Raw genomic sequence first — 18,987 nt, 5'->3', positions numbered from 1 at the left:
AAAAGTTTGCAGCGTCGCGTACAGACACCTCGACCAATTCCAACGTCCGTACGACAGCAGCGCGGCACAGAAACCCTGGCTGGGGCCCTGGAGGAACCACGTAGGCTCCAGCAGCCCAGTGTTTTGTCAGGAATCACGAGCCCCGGTTTTAAGCACGGAATTACTGTAATCTAAGCGATGAGGGGGAAAACTGAGTTACTTCAAAGGTAGGCTTCAAATACCTCGCTGAAGTCTGCTTACATTCCCAGTTCTTGCCCTTTCCTTCTCCGCCTGAGAAATCACGCTTGGGGAAGGCTACCGGAGAGGAGGAGAAAAACAAATTCTCCAGTTTGTCCATGATCCCTTTTCTCAGAAGGGGTTTTCTTGGTCCTGACTCATACCCCGAGGCCCCAGAGACCTGCAGCCCCTCTGGTGATGTTCCCCAGCAGTCCCCTCACTCTTTGCCGTGGCAGGAGCTGGTCTCCTTGTCCTACCATCCGTCGGACAGACAGGGACCGAGGTGCGGGGATGCGCAATGTACTTCATCTATTTTATTTATTTAACCGGATCAGGCCACCCCCCCAGTTTTTCCTTACCCGGTATTCTTCTCAGCACCCTTCGCAGAGGGAAGCAGCAGGGGACAGGGCTGCTCCCATCCCTCTGCACGCGGGAGGAGAACAGCTCTCGCAGGAGGGATTTCTTCAGGTCACTGAAGATTTGCTTTTGTGCTCCATTTTAAAAATACACGACATCTTTTCCCATTTGGAAAACCTATTACCCAAACTGATCGCATATTTCCGTGCTATGGAAGATATTTGTGCGGCTCCTTATATTTTGGCCCAATTTAGTCTACTTTAAGTCCACAGCGGTACTACTGTATATCTATTCAGTTTTTCCTATGACCACGCAATCCTTGGAAGAAAGGGAGAGCGAGCTGCAGCCCATAGGAAAATTATCATTTCGGAGGAGGACTCAGCAGTTCAATCATTACTTGAAAATGTAAAGCATACAACCAAGTGGAAACTCTGAGCATAACCCTTTTTACTACTTCCTACTTTGTATGCTAAGTAAAAAGCACAGAGGTTTCCCCCGATTGCCATCCTTGAACAGGCAGCCAAAAGTTGGTGTGAGCAAGGGGTTTCTAAAACTATCTGCTGAAGCGAAGAGATTCTCTCTGCACCTCTAAAAAAGAGCTTTCTTTTCAATTGGGTTTAATCTTACTGCGGTCATGGGCTGAGGCTCCCTGGGGAAGAGGGCAGGAGGCAGAGAGGGGCAAGAGCTGAGTTGGGACTCGGAAAGCCTCAGATCTTCTCCCCGCTCCCATCATCTTCTGCAAGTGCTCTCCACGTGATTCACGCATCTGCCTACGGTATCTGTCTTGCAGACACAAATTCTTTGGCACTGTACTGTGACAGACAAAGCTTCACAAAAATGAGTGTCGATGAGAGCTTTGGAGGAAAAGGGAGGGTTTACGGGGGAAAGGGCAATTTGTTCTAAGCGAGAATGGGAGAAATACAAGGCAGGAGGACAGAAGGAGATGCAGGGGCTAAGTGAGGCAGGTCTACCATTAGCCCAAATCTGGCCCCATTAGAAAAACCTACGAAAACAAACAAGAAGACATAAATGGAGCTCGAGCAACCGTCTGCATAAACTTTGACTACGCTACACGAAGTAAGGATAAATCACCTGCTTGTTTTGAGTGACAACTTCAAGGAGAAGCAAACTAGACGTATAGAAGAATTTCTATGTTACATTATTTTACACTGTATTGACATTTTACTTCAAACACCATCACCTCCCTTCTCAACACTCCTTCCCTCGGTGTTTTATGCCAGAAGTCCTGAATAAGCGACACGATGGCACTGCCTTTTTCCTTTTTTTGGCCTTTTTCCAAGTTTCTGGAGCTTCTGAACTTTGAGAAATCCTCTTTACTATGGATTACTACCTCTAAAAAGTGTGTTTTAGCCTCTAGGAAGTGCTTCATACTGGAGAGGTGACAGGGATGAAGTCCAAAGCCCAGCCTGACAGTGACCAAAGACTGCTCAGTCAAATGGGGAGGACGGGCTGAGTTTACCAGATGGGGTCTGTCTATCCAAAGAGGCAGCTGCAACCTATCAAGCCCAGTTAATAAGTCAGCAGGACTGCCAAGTACAGCAAAATGCAAGTGGTAAGAACAGGCACGGCAGGTTAAGGGAGTTCACTGCAAGGATGTAATTACTGTGGGAAGCGCGCAATAGGGCAGGGTAGCTTGAATATAAGAACATTAAGTCAGCCTAAGACACTGCTACCATCTGCACAGAGCAGCGCGCGGTCCGGACGCCGTTCTATCTCCCTAGCTGTTTATTCTGTTTTCCTGTGTTTTGCGCTCCCAGAAGATACTGGATTAGCAGATGTCCGCCAGCGGCACACAGCTTCCCACGCTGGCCCCGCAGCCCCCAGCCTGGACTGGGAGAGACCTCCCGGGCCGAGGGGACGGTCCCATTTTGAGCCTCGATGCACGTCCCATCCCTCCGGAGAGGACCCACACCTACGCCCGCCGCGGCTGTGCCCCGCGACGTGCTCACTGCCATCGCACCGAAAAGTCGCGATGCTCCGGTCGCCTTCCCACTGCCACCCCGCTCAACAGTGGGTCCCTAATAATATTCTTCTTTAGGACGTTGGAATTACCCTCATCGAGAGTTTCCCATGTGCTACAACCAGACGCTCAGCAGCAGTTCAAGTGTTTGGCTCCGCAATGCTATTCTAATACACCGAGATAAAATATCGCCAGCTCCTAGAAAGCTGTTTCTCCATTTAGTAACATCCCCCTGCTAGCTTGGGGGAAATCGTGTTGAAACAATACATTAGTACCAACGCGTGAACAAGAAATAAGCCTTAATACATCAGTCTTGATGAAACAACGGTAATAAAAAAAGCATTTGAAACAGATCAAAATGCCCTGAAACTGCCTAGGTCCTGGTATGCACTTAGCCACATGCCTGAACTTAAGCATACTTTAAAGGCTTTTCCTGAACCAAGGCTTAGGTCTTTGGGCAAGTATCTCTAGCCTGAGATACTCCAGCCTGTATTTCAAACATACTCACCAAAGGAAAGTAACTGTGCACATCTCTGTGCATCATTCCGCTCAGACACCTCAAATAACTCCGCAATCGTTAATGAAAAGAATGCCCAAACCACCGAAGGTAGGAAACTCTCATCAGCTTCCTTTCACAAAGGGTGAAATGAAGACGCAAAGTTGAAAGCTAACATTTAAGAAGTCCCTACTTGCAAGAGGTCTGTGCTAGGGGATTGTCATGTCAGATATCAAAACCAAACTCTGAGGATATGCTAAAACTCCCCAAATACCGGCAGCTGCATATAAACTTGTGTGGAAGTACCGATCGTAAAGACACACACGGGTTTCTTCACGTCTCGATATCCTTAGAAAAAAGGGATGACAATAAGCAAGTGAGGAATAATCCATCACAAATGACAGATCTGAGCAAGCGTGGGTTTTTTGATTCTTGACAGCTGGTCTGTCTTCAAGGATTTCCCTGGTTTGACAGCTGAACACCGAAAGGCAGGCAGGCTACTGAAGATCTTTCACTTGCAAACAGTTGAACTCCCAAATGAGCGTATGCAGCCCTGGCCTTGAAGGCCATGGTTTGCCAATAAACAAACCAAGACACATTTTACGCCCTGGCCTTGAAGGCCATGGTTTGCCAATAAACAAACCAAGACACATTTTACTTGGTATCTGAAGTCAAAGATTAAAGATTCATCGTACTGGGTCTGGCCCTTTCATTTAAAACAAGAAAGGTTAATGCTCTAGAAGAAACAGAAGACAATGTTCAGACTCGGCATTGCACATATGTGAATATAAACCAGATCACAACTCAAACAAGGAGGCACACATCTATAAAAACATAGTTCAAAGTCTAAGTACAACCTAAAGGCATCGCACACCAACAACTGTTTGGGTTTTGTTACAAAAGGGAGAAAGCTAATTGAGGACCTGAAGTAATTTTCTCTATAACAAAAGGTACAGACCGATTTGACACTTTTGCTTTGCTATTTCTAAACGCTAAGTTTGCTGTGTCCTGTTTATTTACAATCTGAAACATTTGCAACAGTTTTTTGAGGCTGGTCATTTTCTCCATCTTCCACAGCAGACACAGCACTGCACCAGGCAAAAGCAACCTGTGAAAAGTGCCGCCTGCCAAATCTGCTTTGAACCTGGTGCCACCCCCTTGAACGTCCTGCAGTTATTTTCCCACTTCTCTAAAGCACATGCTCCTCTAGATGCATACCAATACTTTCTGAGCAACAAATTACAAGGTCAGATAAACTTCAGTAACTTTTGAATAGTTAAGCTGCTACACCTCCTGTAGCATCTTGGCTCTTGGAACAGGAAGCCTACCACACAAGTCAGACACAAAAATACGGTCCAGTGTACACTCACCTGGGAGCAGATTAACTACCATGCTTAGGAATCTACAACAGATTAAATGTATCATTTAGCGCAGACACACAAAACGCATTCCCACAGTTATCCAGAAGAGAGGGCACCATTAACACAATCTGACATGCTAAATCAGCTATATTAAATTAAGTTCCTCATGACTGTTTTGAGTGACCCGATCTTTATACGGAGAACGAAAGGGAAGACGCTACTCAGATATAAATAGGGAAGGGGCTGGGCAACTCATGCAGGAAGGCTTGCCATAACCTTTAATAATACTTACTCCCCCGAGTAGGTCTGAGCCTAATGAGACGGTCAGCAGAAGAGTACCGAGGTGAGATGTTACTGTACAGGCACCAAAAGGAAGGAAAAGCGGGAAGGAGGCAGAATGAGACACAAGAATTTAAGCACGACGAACACGCGAGGGGAGCGCACGTACCCCACGAGCGCTGCCTGGGTCAGCGGAGCCGTCTGCCTGGCCTCGTCATGCCCACACGACCGTACGTCCCCCCACTGTTACAACATATTCTGCCTCTTGAACAATTACTGCACCAAAGCCAAATAAAGAAAAGGCAAGGGATCAGTCGGTGGACTTAAATCTAGGCTGCTGCCCGTGAAACTTCACTTTTACCGTCTGCAGGTCAAAGTTATGAAGAGTTTTTCTCCTTTTGCCCTCCTCTGGTAGGAATCATAGGCTTCAATTTCTCAAGCCCACAGAGCCCAAGGATGCTGTTACTTTCAGCTGATGAATGTCAGCGTGACACTAGGATAAACTCCTAGAAAAAGCACCAGGTTTTTCATCAGCACTCTTCCCTTCCCAATGCCGGATCAACATTTCGGCATCACGACAGCACCATCCGAGCTTGAAAAGCCTGCTGTGGCAGAGCAAGCTTTAGTAACACGAACGCAGGGAGAAGAGAAACGCAGCAGTAACTAGAGGAGGTACCAGTGATCAATTACCAGAAGACCAAATTCTGCGAGGCACTACAAACCACACGATGCTCCTCAAGTGAGACGAGGCAGAACTTCTCCACACGCTCTCTGACCTCCAGAAGGATGATTTTGCTTGATGACTGTAACTTAGTTGCAAGTTTTGCTGGAACTCTGGCAAGTATTTGATAAACTCTCTAAATATTGTGACAATAACTACTGCTATTTTGACCAAACAACAGCAGAAATACACAACGGAAACCTGCGGGAGCACCAGCTTTCTGCAACACGGTAATAAAAACAACAGGCAACTTCTACACGACTAATTAAGTGTTCCTTTGCTATGAGAAGTGCATGCACATGCATGTGATTTTTTAAATAAACAGGGTTATTTTCAAGGGATATTAAGCAGATGTGAAAATAGGAATTTGCAAAACTGATGGCATGCAGATGATTTTTGCTGCAAAAGTAGATACGTAAACTACTTCAAAACAAAAGCGTTAAAAAAATTTTGGTTTTTAAATGTAAGTTTAGATTCAGGCAGAGCCCATGGGCAAAATCTCGCTCTACTAGTGCAAATACCAATTATTCCACATACTTACAATCAAGCAATCAAAATTTAGCACCCTTATGTTCCTCATAACCATACATCCAGTGCTGAGAGCAAACACTAAACAATATGTAATTCAGCAATGACTATCAAGTATGCATTAGCACAACACAGAATTTTGCCCTGCTATCAGCAGGTGTCTTATGAGTCATGATTAAAAACCTCCCTATGCACAAAATAAAATTTGCAAGGTCTTTTGCTAACTTGTGGCGAACCAAGTGTTCTTTTTGTGCTAGTTATGGTATCAAACTCTTTTTATAAGCTATACATTGAGTCAATTGCTACCACAGCGATTCCCTTCACTTTCTCCCAGAAGGTAAGAACCTAGCTGGCTACACTGGAGAGCGTCTAAATTCCTTTGAAGTCGAAAATAAATCTTTCCAACAGACACATGGCCCTAGAATTTCTCACTCTTGTTCCAGCTTCTGTTAAGCCATATTATCTCACTCTTCACATCTTTAGGATACACTGAGGATCAAATATTCTAGCTTGGTTGAGAGACGCATAGTACAGCAACAGAGAAGCCAGAAATGCTAACTTCAAGTTACTTCTGCTAACCTTGGAGCTGGCAGGAGGCAAAAAAAAAAAAAAAAAAAAAAAAAAAAAAAATCTGAAATCCCAGCAATCTTCAGGATTATTTATTTATTTCACACTCCCTTGCTCAGAGCTCCAAAAGACCGTTACAACAGCTAGGTGAAGCAAGCAAGCAAAAGTGCTCAGAAAGATGGTTTTCAACACGTGAGCCGCTCTCACGTTCGTTGCCCGACGCGGGGAGCGGCGAAGCCACGGCAGCGGCTCTCTGCCAGCCCGGGCGTCCCCAGGCAGCCACGTAAAACGCAGCGGGCAGCAGCCACAGCGGCATTACTGGTCGGGTCCGGGCAAGACGGGCGCGAAAGCAGCAGGGGACGGAGTCGTGATCCCTTCACGCCATGTCTGCGCTCCCACGCCGGTTTCCAACCCTGCCATGCCGCGGACGGTTCAGGGGCTTGAAGAAGCCTCTCAAAGACTGCACGACACAGCCTGGGTTGAGATGAACAAAGACAACAGTGACTCAGGAGCATTTACCCACTCCCCTCCTCAAAGCAAAAGCACACGTTCTCCTAGTCCCGTCCCTAAAACCGTGGAAAGCACACAAAGGGCGTCTCCTGGGTGCTGTGGGAAAAGAGTGGCAATAAGCCACACGACCGAGCCATCTCCTGTTCTTTACTTAGGACCCCGTCGGTATCCGCTGTCTTCTGATACGTGTGAGGTTTGCAAAGACAGCAACTACTTCATTTCAGTTAACGGAAAACACAACACGAGCAGCTTGTCAGCCACATGGCGATCTCTGCTGAAGCTGCTGTACTCCTTAATCTAATTCCATTTAATCCAATTTATTGTCTTAATGTGCTGTCTCACTTAACACAAGAACTTCATTCAGGATTACTGCTAAAATACAGCTCTCGACTCGAGGGTCTCATTCATTGCAAGAACTACACCTGAAGCTATCTCTATCCAGGCAGGTATCTGCACAGCCTTTGTAAACACAGCACACTGCCAACCGATTCTCCTGAAAAAAAAAAAACCCCAAACCAAACCAAACACACCAAACTGACATTAGTCGACCACCTCAGATGTAAACACCACCAGTATTGCCTTTCTTTAAGTAAGGAAAGTCAAGGAGTTTTGGCTGTGCACAGCCCTAAGCTCTGAATCAGGAGTCTGAGACATTTATGAAATTACCCATAGAGCGACTGAGACACACTGCAGAGGTGGGGAGGTTCGCTAGCTGGTACTTATTGCAAAATGGAATCAAAACCATTAACATGGGGCACGTGACGGGGAGAGGGAAGCCTGTTTCCAAGAAGGGATACTTGCTGCAGACTTGTTCGTCTGATTCCCCTCCTGAATAGCAGCAGAGTAACCACTACATTAATCTTCCTGGATGCTGCAGTCGTGTTCCACCGCCGCTCCTGCTACTTAAAGAGTACAAGGTAAGTATTGTTAGCTTTCTTTACCGCATGATTGAATTAACAAATGGTATGTGTACTCAATATATGCCCAGTCTTTCAATATGGGATTTGTGTACCAAACCAGTCATTGCGCATCTGCTAAAGCTACAATGAAATACCACGCGTTTTCAACTAACACAGCAATCAGGACAGCGCAGTTTTGAGAACAAACTGTTTACAGATGTGAACCACTCAATTCTCATACGATACCTTCTGATGAAACAAAGCTGCGTGTAAGAAAACAAAAAGCGTGCTTATTTTATAAATACACCCTTTAAAGCTTAAATCTGTTGCTATTCTTGGACTGCAGGGCAGCCCCCAATTTTGCTACCCGAGAAGTACGCAGTGACGATTTGGACGCCAAATTCTACATTCGCTCACCAAAGGGTCGTCTTTTAACTCTTAAAAGGACTTCGTTATTAATTTTCCCATTTGTAACACCTCAATGAAAGTAAAAAGGAAAACCAAAAAAAAACGCAGGTTTGCTTTCTCTCTCTCACACCAGTGACGTTAAGGACTTTGCTTATCAAACTCAAGAGAAATTATCCCAGAACAGAGCAGCAGGACTGTAGACATCAATCAATACGTACTGAGATATTTTTAAGGGTTTGAGAAATTAAGTTCTTTAAATGATATCACTAGCAATGCGTAGTTAAAAGCAACAAAAGCTGTGTACAAAGTGGTCAAATACCAGACATGAATGCCATTAAACAAGCCTTACCAGACCATCACAATTGCTAATGGCAACAGAAGCTCCGGGGATGTCAGTTATGTCTCCCACATAGGCGCAGCTGGTCCACAGGGGCTCTCTCTTCCATAATCTCTCCGTAGCAGTCCTAGTCTGACTCGTGTTACCGGCATCGTTTCCAGTTTCCACAGAGTCTTCGTACCACTCCACTATGGCCTCGGGAGCCACTAAACGGGTGTTGGGTTTCAGCCGGAGATGGAATTCCCTTCCAAACGCGGTGACGTTAAAATACAGCTGTTTGGGGCTCTGCGATACCTCCCGCGTTGATCTTCTTTGGTGACTTGCGGAGAGGATATTGGAGATGTAGCTTCCGTCCGCATTGGTACTAATTGGAATCACTAACCCATACGGTCTCGGTCTGCTTTTTCGTAATTCTGCCAAAAGAAATACCCAAAACCAAACTAAAATTAGAACAAGAGCATGGAACGAGCCTGCAGACTGAAGACCAGAGCGCGGCTACGGCAGCGCACGTCGCCAGGACAAACGCTAGATGCAAGGACGCAACCGGCCATCGCCCCGACTGTTACGCCCTACGCCGCGGCTCAGTTTCGGAGCAACACACCGCAACCACGGCGTGGTCAGGCCTAACGGCAAACGCCGTGCCTGCGGAACCCTTCCGCCTCACATCTCCCCTTCCAAAATTCCCAATTTAGGGTTCCCATTAGAGCTGCTCTGAATCGGTCCGCCGACAAGTTTGGCCGAAGAATGATGAAAACCTGCGTAGTTTTTAGAAGGGCAGGGGACAGTGCCACTTACCACACCAGTGTACATTAATTATCTGCTAGACAGCTAGTCTGGAGATAAGCACCCCCATCTAATGTAGGCAAACGTAAGGTACGTGTCACTGCTCTCTTTTAGCCTGAACGCTCGGGCTTATAAATCTTCACTTGGTTACCCTACAGCAAGGCCTTTAATACTCTTAACACGATCACTTATTGTTATAAAAATGCTTTGTGCTACTTGTACACAGACACTGGGAGGACACGCAAGAAAGAAGAAGAAAAGCGTCTGACACGTCATCAGATGTGTTAAGCGAGGTACTGCAAACGGGGGATAACGCGAGAGGAAGGTCATGTCAACTTCAGGGAAAGATACGGGTCACGCCAAGGTGGACAAACACAAGAAGCTGTGCCCAGTTATGCACCTCAAGTAAACACACACCACAGATGCCGGGATACACAGTAAGCGCATGCAAAACGCCCTCCACATGCCGAAGTTTTCAAGAAGCAGGCCTTCCATGACTCTATTTTCATAAAACTTACAGAGCAAACCCTGAAATATTCATTTACACTTACCTGGGGAGTTTCCTGGGGTTTAGGTTCACTTAATAGCCACAGAAGAGGCAGCGACCCTTTTGAATTCTCTTGTAAGAATTGCCACCCAACTCCTTCATACACCTTAAACAGAACTGCTTGCTCCTGTGTCAAGACCTCCATTAAGATTTTGAGAATGAAGTGCCGTGCTTGGTTATAACTACTATTTGCACACATATTTCTGCAGTCTTAGAAAACGGAAGTAGGGAAAAGAATCCAGTGGATATCACATACTGCTGATAAATTAATCGATGTCAGCAGTGGTATAAGCAGTAACTTTTGTCTCTACAGATCTCCCCTAACAAATCCCCTTACCCAGCAACTTGCTATTGCCCCTCCTCTTCGCGTAACTTGGGTAACAGAGTTCAAAAACGACAGAGAAGCTTATTATTAAAAAAAAAAAAATCAGCATAGAACTTTGGAAATTCCTACCTTTACTGCAATACACAGAAGCTGTAACAACAGCAAAACCGCACTCTGTTGATAGCACTGAAGAAATCCTCAGGTAATACTACACAAGCTCATTGGCACGACCCTTAGCAAAGGCAATGTGTCCCAAACCCAAGGTGTGCTTCCAAGGAGAAGTCACTGCTGTAACACCTCGAATTGGTGTCAGAGCATCCCTGGACACCTGAACAGCGTGGCCAGACAATTACTAGCAGAAGTTACCCCAAGGCTAACCTGCTTCAGCAGAGGCATTGGCCAAGCAAGCAAAGCCACGGTGGAGAAAAGGTAACAGCAACGAAAGCCCCATTTGCCTGCCATTTTTCTGTGGTTCCCACCAGTCGCCTCGGGATTCCTGTCCAATTAGCAGCAACGTTAGCTGACTGGAAACCTTCCAACTGGGTTCTGAATTTGCCTAAGTGAATACAATACTCCCCCGTCCCCAAGAAAAGCCTAAGGGAATAATTCTTTCCCTCTCTGCTATTCTTAGGCACTGATGAGAAAAGGAAGAGAATCTTCTCTTCTGCTCAGAGAACGGTCTTCTCCCGTTATCGCCTATCACACTTGCAGCCCTGCATCAGGGACACACACAGTTTCCCGTTGCCTTAAAGTAATTTCGCACCACTGTAAAACGAGTCCATCAAATGAGTTTATCTCATCTGAGAGATCTTTGTGACCTGGAAGTAATCAGGATATTCGCTGTACAGTTTTCATCCTGTAAAATGAGAAGGAAAGACATTCCCGGGCCAGGTCAAGCTGTGGGCCAAACTGCTGCCAAGAACTGGACCAAAGCCTGAAGTCTTATTGGCTGTGTATTCAGCCGCGTGAGAGTTAAAAAGACACTTAGCGCAGAAATAATTATTCCCTAGCTCTTCTCTTCCTGAGAGAACTGGTTAAAGCAATATTAGAGTGATATTACTGACACTTTTCATTTAAAAACTCCACGATTGCGTAGCTCAAATGCTGCCACTAAGTGCCACTGGGAAATCCTCAAATAAATATACTTAATTAAATGAGCTAAATTTACCCACTCCCAGTGTGAATCACACTTGAACTGAGAATTAATAGAGAAAAGCTCTGTAGCTAGTTCTTCTCTCCTGGTAGCAGTGACTGCTTATTTTAAGAGACTCACGTACTCAATGAATAACTTTAGTAGGAAAATGTTGCTAGTGACTTCATATAACTGGTTTTTCTCCCATTTTCACTTATGCCAGTTACTGAGGGATTTGACAGAAAAACAAGGTATGGTACTAGTAGGACGTACATGGACACTTAAATTCTTGCACTGTAAGTATTTTGCCATAACACACAAATACTACATCCCAGGCAAGTGAAAAGGTCCTCATCATTTTCGAGTCCACTGTTCTGAAAACATACCCCACGTTCTACAGCTAGCAGCCACCTGAACGTGTTTTGCCATACACCTGCAAGATCAAGTTCTAAAACCGGTAACCTAATTAGGACATTATCCTTAGGATAATTCCCATCTAAAACAGTGGGAATTCTGAGTCAGGATTGCCAATCTCTCTCTTTAGAGAAGGGACCAAATTAAAACTCTAAAGTAATTTTTATTAATTAGACAGCAGGCCATGAACAGGAGACAGAGCTGCTGGGTTATATATGCTAACTGGGTCAAAGTAAAAATCTAGATCCTCACATTCTCCGCACACTTCAGCGATGAGATTTCATTCACAGACTGACATTCCTCCTTTTACCTCGCCGAGATTCTTCGTGGCTTTTTATTTTTTTTGAAGTGGGACGTTCAATGCCAGAGACCACAGTCTGGTGATCAAATTCTGTGTTCACCGCACAACTGAGAAATTGCTTTGCACATCTTGCAGCAGTATTCCCAGATTTCTACTTGCAGGGACAAAAAAAATGTTATTTTGCTAATAACAAGAACAGCCAGCTAGCCACAAGAAGGTAGGAACAAAGGGTGGAAAATAAGAACTGTCAAGTTTTTGAGTCAGCGAAAGCCTTCTCCAGAGTCTCTAAACGCTGAGCTAAAAGAGGAAATGCCTTTTGTTCAAAGGCAATTAAAATTAAATGCGACATGACTGAATACTCAAGACATCTAAACTCCTCCACTGACTTGTATTACCTTTTTTCCATAGACTGTATGGTCTTAGGAAATGCTATTCCAGCTGTAGGTGTTCCCTTTCCTATGCTAAAATTTCAGAGTTGATCTGTTCTCCTAATTCAAAGGTTACAGTAATGATCAGAGAGGAAACACTGAGCAATAGAAAAAGCACTTCAATTTTTCTTCATTTTTTTACCTGGCTTTAAACTGCTGCTCCAGTTGCACAATGTTTAAGTTGAAAGGAAGCACTTAAGAAAGAACATCCCATTCTTCCGTTGTGTGCCAAAACATAATTAGCTAGAGAATGCCTCTGAAGAGAGCTGCCTGTACTTTTTTCCCCTCAAATATACATGAAACTGAAGACTTAACACCACTGCCTCGCACTAGTTGTCTTTGTACTGTACAACAACTGTGGACAATGGAGGTTCAGAAGTCCTAAACTTTTTTTTTTTTTTTTTTATCACCTGCATTTGGAAGAGCATTATTTTTTTAGGCATAAGATTTTGTGAAATACATTGATCAAAAACTGTTCATGCGGTTGTCCACAGTAGAATTCCAAATGCATAAACACCCACTTAAGAAAGAAGATTTCAAAAGCCCAGTCTAAACTGAAATCAGTGCAAAAGGAGGAATTTCTGAAAGTTCAGACAAATTATTTCTATGTCTAACCCAAGCTACCCAAGTTTGAAGACATTACTTTTTCTTCTTCTTTTAAAAAGTATTTAAACCTCATTTAGCGTTCATTATTCTGATTATTCTTTTGCTCACGCTACACGTAAATAAATTTTGATAAGAGAACTCTCCTTTTTCCAGCCTTCTGCGTTGCAGCCAGAGGACCAACTTCTGCGAACAAATTAATTTTTTGATCACAGGAGCTCCTTCGCCTATCGCTGTGACCTGTGAAACGACCTCCACAGAGTGAGAGTCTTGGCAGCATCATTTTTTTCCCAAACGTTTTCTGAGCAAATGTGGCAATGAGATGTAGATTATTTACTACGTGCAGGAACGACACCTGCCTCTTTACTTTGCTAGCAAATTTTTCAATTAGGAATAGCAGTGTGGAAACCTATTAAAATGATACCAAAAGCACAAGTGTTTTGGCAGAGACGATGCTGGGTACTGTGCAAGGAAACAAATGTGTGGGAACCCCCGATAACATCCCGTCCGCGCTGCCTCAGCATCGGGCCGTATGCTGGGTCCCAGGCTGTCCCATACTGACACGACGGGATGACCAACGAGCTACCGTCAGCTTCCAGAGCTCCCTCACCTCTCTTGGAGGGTGTATCTGAGTGTGGCTTGTAGGGTCAGGAAGCTCAGCTACCTTGGCAAAAGGACTAGATCGAACCTAACACCTCCAGAGCATCACTGTGCCTGCATCTTCTCGATGGAATTCACAAGCTATGATGCAATCAGATTGCTGGATGGCAGACATCCAGCTTTGCAGCGGAAGTACTGGAGAAAAAAATAATTAAAATTACCTGCTGCTGCAGGAATTAAGAGGACAGCATTTCAACCAAAAGACTGTCCCATGTTCCGAGAGATCACCCTTCCGTCCCACGGATAACCACAATGGGACGAGCACAGAGCTGTTCCTGTCACTTAGCGAAGCGCTGCTTACTAACAAGAAAGGGTGGTGCAGTGACAGACGACCCTAGCAGGGGTTTCATCCCCACCATCTTCTGCCTTCCTCGTTGGCTGGTGGTTTCCAGAAACGAAGCAGCAGCTTTAGTCCCTCTCTTCCAACTATCTTTATCACTTCAGAACTACCATTCGCCCTGTATTTGGCTGCCTTTAGGTGGCAGAAATGCCCAGAGAGAAAGATAAGATAGAAAAGGGGGATGGATTTCTTGAGGATTCCCCCACAACTTGGCACCTGAACAGGGATGAGGCTACGCACCATACTTCAGTGCTACACACTGCTAGGTGGATGAATAAAAGCAAGGGATGGCAAGAAGACAGGCTCACACGTGGTACACCTCTCTCTATCATCCTCGATCCTTGACTTCGCTGCCGACTTGTCCCAGGGATACAGACAGCCCAAGCAATTCTTTGTGGTATTTTCACAGCCTCTGCTGAGCTGCAGGTGAACGTGTTCTATCCAGGCTCGGGGCAGCCTGGCACTGCCGTTTTGCAGGTTAGACATCCGCGTTTTCTTCCAGAAGTAGCACCGAGCAGCGATGGAGCTCTGCTGTGTGGGAGGCTGAGGCAGGAGAAGCAAAGATGTAGCGCCAAGCCCGAGCGCCAGCACCTTCAGGCTTACTATTTCACGAGCGACAACAGTACGATTTTCTCCTGAGAGTTTCCAGGCATTCGCAGTACGTTACGCATTAATGCAGTTAATTAAGCTCGGGTCACTTCCCATCTCTAGAATACGTTCTGTACTGATATTTAAAAAAAAAAAAAAAATCCTATATGTTTTAATTTGTCCTAAGTGACTTTCCAGGCTACGAGAAAAGATTAGCTGCAGACAGCAGCCAGCCCCGGGCCAAATCAAAATACACAACACCGATGCGAAGTGACACTTAATAGGGACTTAAAAGGAGGACAGCCCATTTAGAGGCAATCCTAATGCAGGTTTTACTGCCGTCATTAGAACTCTAAACTGAGTAAGCCATACTTTTTGAATCAGAATTTACAGGATCAAACACTACTTTAAATGTTAACAGTTTAACAACGTAAAGCGTAGGACAAATCCCAACTAGTGTAAGTGTTAACTAGCTATTTGTGCTTTGAAAATACAGATTTCCCCTCAACGAAACACCATCGATCCCCGAAAGCCAGAGCTACTCACAGACAGCCTGGTCTCAGTAAGCCACCAGGCTCTCGGTCCTGCTACCCTGAACCAAAACCCACCGAGATGCCGTGCTGAGGAGAGACAGAGGGGCCAGCAGCTCGCCTTCGCTGGGCACCAACCAACACCGAGTCCCACCCCAAGGGGGTCCCGCACTGCCCAACCGCACAACGGGACATTTGGGACCACGGGCTCCTGGATCTGCGAGCGGACAGACCCACCGGCCAACGTCCTCTTCAGCTCCCACCTGCCCCTCTCCCAGGGGAAAAGGGGGGGCGAGATCACGTCGGCTGCAGAAGCTCCCGAGGTGCCCCGAGAGCCAGGCGGAGAGCCCGTCCCACACCGAGCACGCAGACCGGGCGCTGGGGGCTTGGCACGGGGTGCCCGATTCACCCTCCGCCATGCCGTATCACCTCTCTCTCCTGCGGTTCCTGCGCGCCTCAAACGTTCCCGACTACAGCAATGCTGGGACCGTGGAAGAAAGGAAGAAGTTAAAGGACAAAAAGTTATTTTCCAGATCGAGGAATTTTGCCTGATGTCCCGTGTAATTGAAAAGACGCATTCCCGTATAGCTTATGGTTTCTGAAATTCAAATACAATCCATTTCTCATGGAAACGACTAGAAATAAAACACAGGATCGGCATACCACTGGAAAAAAAGTCTGTTTGCCAGTTAGGTTTAAATGTACCTAACTGTCTCAACTCCCATTATTCACTGATCACAGTGGAAATCAACCTAAGCCCAGAAGAATGCAGTGCCAGAGCTGAAATTGAGACAAGACCTCCAAAATTTAGAGAAATACTTGAAATTCTTGTCTGAACAAAAGCTCAGATCAAAACCTGAACCAAAACCTCAGAACTGGAGGTCTAACGGCAACTGGAAATAGAACTGCCTGGGGTCCGTTCCCAGCGCTACCGCTCCTCCCTGTAAAGCTCCAGAGCACACGCCGGTGCGCAGGCACTCGCGCTCAGTGGCAAACTGTTAAAAGGCTCGTTTCACAACCGGATAAGCTAAGGAGCGTGTAAGATGGCATACCCTTGGCAGCTAACGCCCTGGGAGAGAGAACGCCAGCTTCCGCATCTTTCCACAACCTCTTCCATCCCATCGAGCACTAAATTATCCGTTAGTTCAAACGAAGGCAGATCTTCTGAAACTAAACTCCGTGCGCATGCTCCTTGTTATGTGAAGCTTCCTGTCTTTAGAAAAGAGTCGGAGAGGACTGAGGTTCAATACGAAGTACCCCGTGGGCGCTAAACGAGCACCTTTCACTTCAGTACCCTCCTTCATCACAGACGCCAACCTTGCTGCACTGCACTTTCCCACGTAAGCGTATCAGTTTACAACGCAATGGCGAACAACTACCGTTAGGCACGCAGCAAGAACACTGTGCCATCAACAGAGTATGAAGAGGCCTCGGCATTAGACAAACTTTTTCCAGCTAAGAGAAAAGGTTGAAGACTTCCAACACAGAAGAAAAATGGTACAAAGACATACACGGTTTGCCCTAACCAAGTGGAGTAGGCGTTTCCTCCTTGATTCAGAAATGTAGAAATGAAGACCAAGCGTCTGACCCAGACCTGATTTACCGTGATGTTCAAAGGGCTTGTTTAAGCACGCTGCAATTTCTACCTTTTGCTGGTTTATATTTAAGAAGGGAAGCACAGACATTATCAGGATGCAAAAAGGCATAACGAGAGGGCATGCAAATTTGAGTCATGCCACATCGCTGTGAAACTACAAATGCTCCTGGGCGGTAATGGTGTGGGGGTACCCGAGGGAACGCTTGCCTGCATACAGATCGCTCTTCCAGAAAATAAACTAGCGCATTGCGCCTACTTCTTTGATTCCCGCGTCGATAGCAGCAGTAATAGTTAAAAAGACTTACCTATTTGGATCTGTTGTTCTCTACCAGCCTGCAGAAGAGAAAAGAAACACAAGCACAAAGTTGTTAGTGTAATGACTGTGCAAGGTGTGACAGCAGAGTGCTTCTAGAAGGCTGAAAAATCACTTGGTCCGTATTGCACCATTTTTTTACGTTTCTGCTTTTGGTTTCCCGGGACTGCGTTCTTCCCTTAACTGCATAAACAGCTGTTCCCACCGACACGCTAACGGAGTCCATCCTTAAGCCCGCCGCGAAGAGAGCTGCTACGAAACCCCGATTCCGGCCGCCCCGTCCTAGGTATCGCGACGCCCTGCCAAAAAAGCGACTTGGGCGGCCCAAGAGAGGCCGCGAAAGCCCCCCCCCCGACTACCTGTCGAGCGGGGCGGCGGGTCTCCTTCGCCTCCCCACGCGGGGACGGGCGAGCCCCGCCGCTCTTCCCGAGGGACGCCGCCGCCGCCGCCGCCGCCGCCGGGAGCCTGCGAAACGCCCGGAGGGGGGAAGCCGAGCGCCGGGCAGCGCTGCCGGAGGACCCTCGGAGCCCAGCCGCAGCAGGGCCGGCCGGCCCCGGCCCCGAAAGCCCGTGGGACGGTGGGCGGCGGGGCGGGCAGCGAGGGACGCGGGCAGCGAGGGACGCGGGGAGCGAGGGACGCGGGCAGCGAGGGACGCGGGGAGCGAGGGACGCGGGGAGCGAGGGACGCGGGGCGCAGCTCCGGCGGCTTCCCGGGGCCGCTGGCGGAGGGACCCCGCGGGCAGGGCGAGGCAAAAAGGCAGGGCTGAGGCAGGGACGGGAGCGGGGGGCCGCCTCCCCGCAGGAAGGGCGAGGAGGGGAAGGGAGGGGAGCGCAGGTCCCAAGCACACCCCCCGCCGCCCCCACTCACCTGCCGGCCGGCTGCAGCGCGGACCCCCAGGAGCGCGGCTGCCACTACCCACAGGGGCAGGAGCACCATCACGAGCCGGCCGCCCCGGGGACCCCGCCGCCCAGCCACACCGCGCTCCTCCCGCCGCCTCTTTCCTCCTCCTCCTCCTCCTCCTCCTCCTCCGGCTCCCCGCCCCGGGGAGCGCGGGCAGCACACCCCGCTAGCACCGGCGCCCCGGGGCCGGCGGGCCGGGCCGGGCCGGGCTGGGCGGCGGTGGGGCCGGCGAGTCACCGCGCCGCCTCCTGTTGCTTCGCTGCGCCCTGCCTGCGCCGCGCATCGCGACCTGCGCCGCTAATAAAGCCGCACCGCGGCCCCCCGGGCGCGGCTCCGCCTTCGGTACGGCCCGACACACCGACGTCAGGGGCCGGGGCCGCCGCCGCCGCCCCCGGCACGGCACGGCACGGCACGGCGCGGCGCGGCCGCGGGCTGCCTGACCCGGCGGAGGAGGCAAGCTGCCGGCCCGGCAGCGAGGGCGTAAACGTGGGAGAACTTCGTTTCGCCCCGGCTCCCCGTCTTCGCGTCCCTCCGAACGAACGAACGAACGAACGAACGTCCCCCCCCCGGCAGCCAGCCGGGACGCTCGCCTCGCACCGGGACTCCCAGCAGAGCTCCCCAGCCTCATCCCCAACTTTCCGTATTTCAAGGCAGCGCAGCGAAAGCCTCGGCGTTCCCCAGACTCCCACCGGACCGGAGTCCGGTCGCAAAGCGACTTCTCTCCCCGCCCGGAGCTGGGAGCTGGGCACGCGACCAGATCTCCGCTGCGCAAAAGGCGACGTTGCCCAGCCTGGACAGAGACCAAAACCCCCTCACGTAGGGCCTTCCGCTGACAAAAATCTTCAAGAACATGCTCTGTACCTGCT

At 48.1% G+C, this 18,987-nt stretch overlaps 1 protein-coding gene across 2 annotated transcripts in view; it reads right to left on the bottom strand.

The window, feature by feature from the left end:
- Positions 1–18,223, bottom strand: part of ADAMTS3 (ADAM metallopeptidase with thrombospondin type 1 motif 3) — a 136,324-nt gene extending 118,101 nt beyond the window's left edge. The window contains exons 1-3 of one of the 2 annotated variants that reach the window (XM_052812057.1): positions 18,089–18,223; positions 17,214–17,241; positions 8,673–9,073 (exon numbers count right to left, since the gene is read on the bottom strand). In XM_052812057.1, the coding sequence (XP_052668017.1) occupies positions 8,673–9,073; positions 17,214–17,241; positions 18,089–18,157 (498 nt within the window). In that variant the 5' untranslated portion in view covers positions 18,158–18,223. The remainder of the gene's footprint in view (positions 1–8,672; positions 9,074–17,213; positions 17,242–18,088) is intronic. The other variant, XM_052812065.1, reaches the window with a different exon arrangement.
- Positions 18,224–18,987: the final 764 nt, after the last annotated feature.

Source organism: Harpia harpyja, chromosome 2 (assembly GCF_026419915.1).
Source record: "Harpia harpyja isolate bHarHar1 chromosome 2, bHarHar1 primary haplotype, whole genome shotgun sequence".
NCBI lineage: Eukaryota > Metazoa > Chordata > Aves > Accipitriformes > Accipitridae > Harpia > Harpia harpyja.
The sequence above is the reverse complement of the archived record's forward strand: the minus strand, read 5'-3'. Positions and strand labels throughout refer to the sequence as shown.